General features: G+C 68.5%; 1 protein-coding gene across 1 annotated transcript in view; it reads right to left on the bottom strand.

The window, feature by feature from the left end:
- LOC111734805 (rho guanine nucleotide exchange factor 16-like) overlaps window positions 1–1,604 on the bottom strand; it is a gene marked incomplete at both ends in the record, with an annotated part of 3,749 nt that extends 2,145 nt beyond the window's left edge. Inside the window, 2 exons of the mRNA XM_023526787.1 lie at window positions 849–1,009; window positions 1,452–1,604. Coding sequence (XP_023382555.1) covers window positions 849–1,009; window positions 1,452–1,604 — 314 coding nt within the window. The remainder of the gene's footprint in view (window positions 1–848; window positions 1,010–1,451) is intronic.
- Between the last annotated feature and the right edge of the window lie 955 nt (window positions 1,605–2,559).

The following is a 2,559-nucleotide window of genomic DNA, read 5'->3' as shown; positions in this document are numbered from 1 at the left end:
AAGCTCCAGACCATGCCTCACCATGGGGCCCACGGTCAGCAGACTGGGCGGGGCTTGGCGAGAGCCCGTATGACGCTGAGATGAATTGACCAGCCCTGAGCATCTCGCCCGCCCCCCGCCCACCATGGCCAGCAGGGGCCGCTGAGGCTTGGGGGGTTCTCCCCGGGCCCTGGGCAGCTCGGGCAGGGCCCACACAGGTGCATTCCTGGCCCTCATCCTTCACGGAATGAACACACACATCTGCTGCCCTGCACGCATGCATGCACACGCACGAACATGCATACACACACACATGCAGACACACGCACACAGACACACTTGGTCTGTACAGGCGCACACACATGCACATGGGCGCACGCACACGCATGTACTTGGCCCACACAGGTGCACACACACGCACACACACACACACGCGTGCGCACTCTCTTGGCCCACGCCGGCCTGCAGCTGCTCACCTGGCCCCTCCTCCACCTCCGGACCTTGCAACCAGAACCCCGGGCACCAGACGCCTCTGGGAGGAACATGACCCGGGTGCAACTGGAGGGCACCCCCCCCCACACCCGTGGGCACCACACACCTTGTCATTCTGTCCTCTGGGCCTGGCTGTCCTGGGGGCCTCGCCTGTCACCAGGTGGGGCTGTGCCCCGCGGGAGGTACCGCGCCTCCCGAACACCCAGGGGACAGGGTGAGGGAGCTGCCAGGAGGCCACAGCTCCAGTGCTCCGCTGTCCCCGGGGCCACTCCAGGGAGGTACCGTGCTCCCTCCCAGCCAATCACGGAGCTGCGGCCTGGCCTGCCCCGCCCCGCCCCCAGGGCCCCCAGCGGCCGTCACAGGCAGGGCGGCCGCACCTCTGACTGGCGCTCCGGACGTCCAGGATGTTGGAGAACAGGTGGTGCCGCTCCGTCTGGGTCATGGCCGCCTGCAGCTCCCTGCACTGCAGGAACTCGGACACCAGGATGCCCAGGCTGTGCTGGTAGGAGAACTCGGACGTGAGGATCTCAAAGATGGCCTGCGCGGGAGGACAGCGATGCGGCGGGCCCACTGGGGCCTCCCGGAAGGGCCCTGACGAGCCGCCACGCCACGCGGGGGCCTGGCGCAGGGTGCGCTGGTGCCCAGCGCTCAGGCCGCGGGGACGGGATCGGGCGCGGGGGCGGGCTGGGACCCAGGCGCCCTGGCCAGGCCGTGGGCGGGCGGACGGAGCGGGGCTCCTGGGCTTGAGTGCTGGCTCGGCCGGTTATGAGCTGTGACACTGGGCGAGGACCCCACCCTCGTCCGAGAAGGAGCAACGGTAGCTGCCCCTGCCCCCAGCCCGCCAAGGGCACCAGCCCGCATCCCGGTGCCTGGCCAGGAGATGGCCGATGGGTGGGCCGGTGAGCGACGTCACCACGACGTCCTTGTGCCCCCACGTGACAAGGCTGGGACGCAGGCTGTGCCCCAGCCCTGCCCCTCACCTCCTGCCTCTTGCGCTCCTCGGCCGGCAGCATGTCCAGGATGCCCGACTCCACCACCTGTGGGCACAGGCCCGGGCTCAGGGGCTGCACATCCTGCTGGGCGGAGCCAGGCTGGCCGGGGCGGAGCTGCCCGCATCCCGGGGACGTCTGGGGCTGCCCGTGAAGCGCTCGTGCAGTGGGACCGCTGAGCTGGCCTGGCCCTGCCCGGCCCTGTCACCCCTGTCTCTTCCTCTCCGTGGAAACTGCCCCCTGGCAGGCCTGCCCCCTCCGAAGAGCTCTGGGGTGGCAGAGGGAGATCATGGGGGCCCAGAGTGGAAGGCTGGCAGGTGCGGGAGGGGAGGAGGCAGTTCTGTCCCACAGAGCTGCCGGCGGCCAGGCTGTGGAGAGGGACAGGGCCGCCAGGGAAAGCTGAGGGTGTGCTGGGGGTAGGGCCAGGACTCACATACACCTGGGCCAGGTGAGTCAGCACTCTGACCAGGTTTGGGGTGACACTGTCCCAGCATGGTACCCCAGCCATGCTCTTCACCCCCTTGGGCCCCAGAGGCTCCAGACCATTCTCTAAGCCCCAGCATGCCCGCTATGTCCCTGCCAGGACTGGCCAGCTGTCCCTCTGCCTGGGGGGGTCCCTGCTGCGGGACACAGGGCCACCCCATTTTTGCCCTCCTGCTCACTGGGCTGGCCAGGGGGCATCACCAGTGCCTGGACTGGGGGGCTAAACCCCACGCCTCCTCCTCAGCCGAGACCCCCCCAGGTCAGGGGACCAGGATCAGAATCTGTGGCAGCACTTTCAGGGTGCAGTGAACTGAACCCCACCCCTGACTCGGGAGGTCATGCACATGCAGCTCCTGGCATACAGCTGGGACCTGGCAGGTGGCAACTGACGTGTCTTTCCTGACATTCCATCCGACTGTCCTCACCCCAACCTGGGCCCTCCCCAGCTGGGGGTCCCGCAGGCTGGAGCGCAGTGGGTGGCCTCTCCCATCGCCCATGGGGCACACACAGAGACAGCAAAGTGCCACCCTCCCCACTGTGGCCATTCCCACAGCCCGCAGCCCAGCTCTGTCCCTCGGCTCTCAGGGAACAGGGTCAGGAGTCTGTCCTGGGGTAG

The sequence above is a fragment of the Pteropus vampyrus genome, unplaced genomic scaffold, assembly GCF_000151845.1.
Source record: "Pteropus vampyrus isolate Shadow unplaced genomic scaffold, Pvam_2.0 Scaffold6840, whole genome shotgun sequence".
Lineage (NCBI taxonomy): Eukaryota > Metazoa > Chordata > Mammalia > Chiroptera > Pteropodidae > Pteropus > Pteropus vampyrus.
The sequence above is the reverse complement of the archived record's forward strand: the minus strand, read 5'-3'. Positions and strand labels throughout refer to the sequence as shown.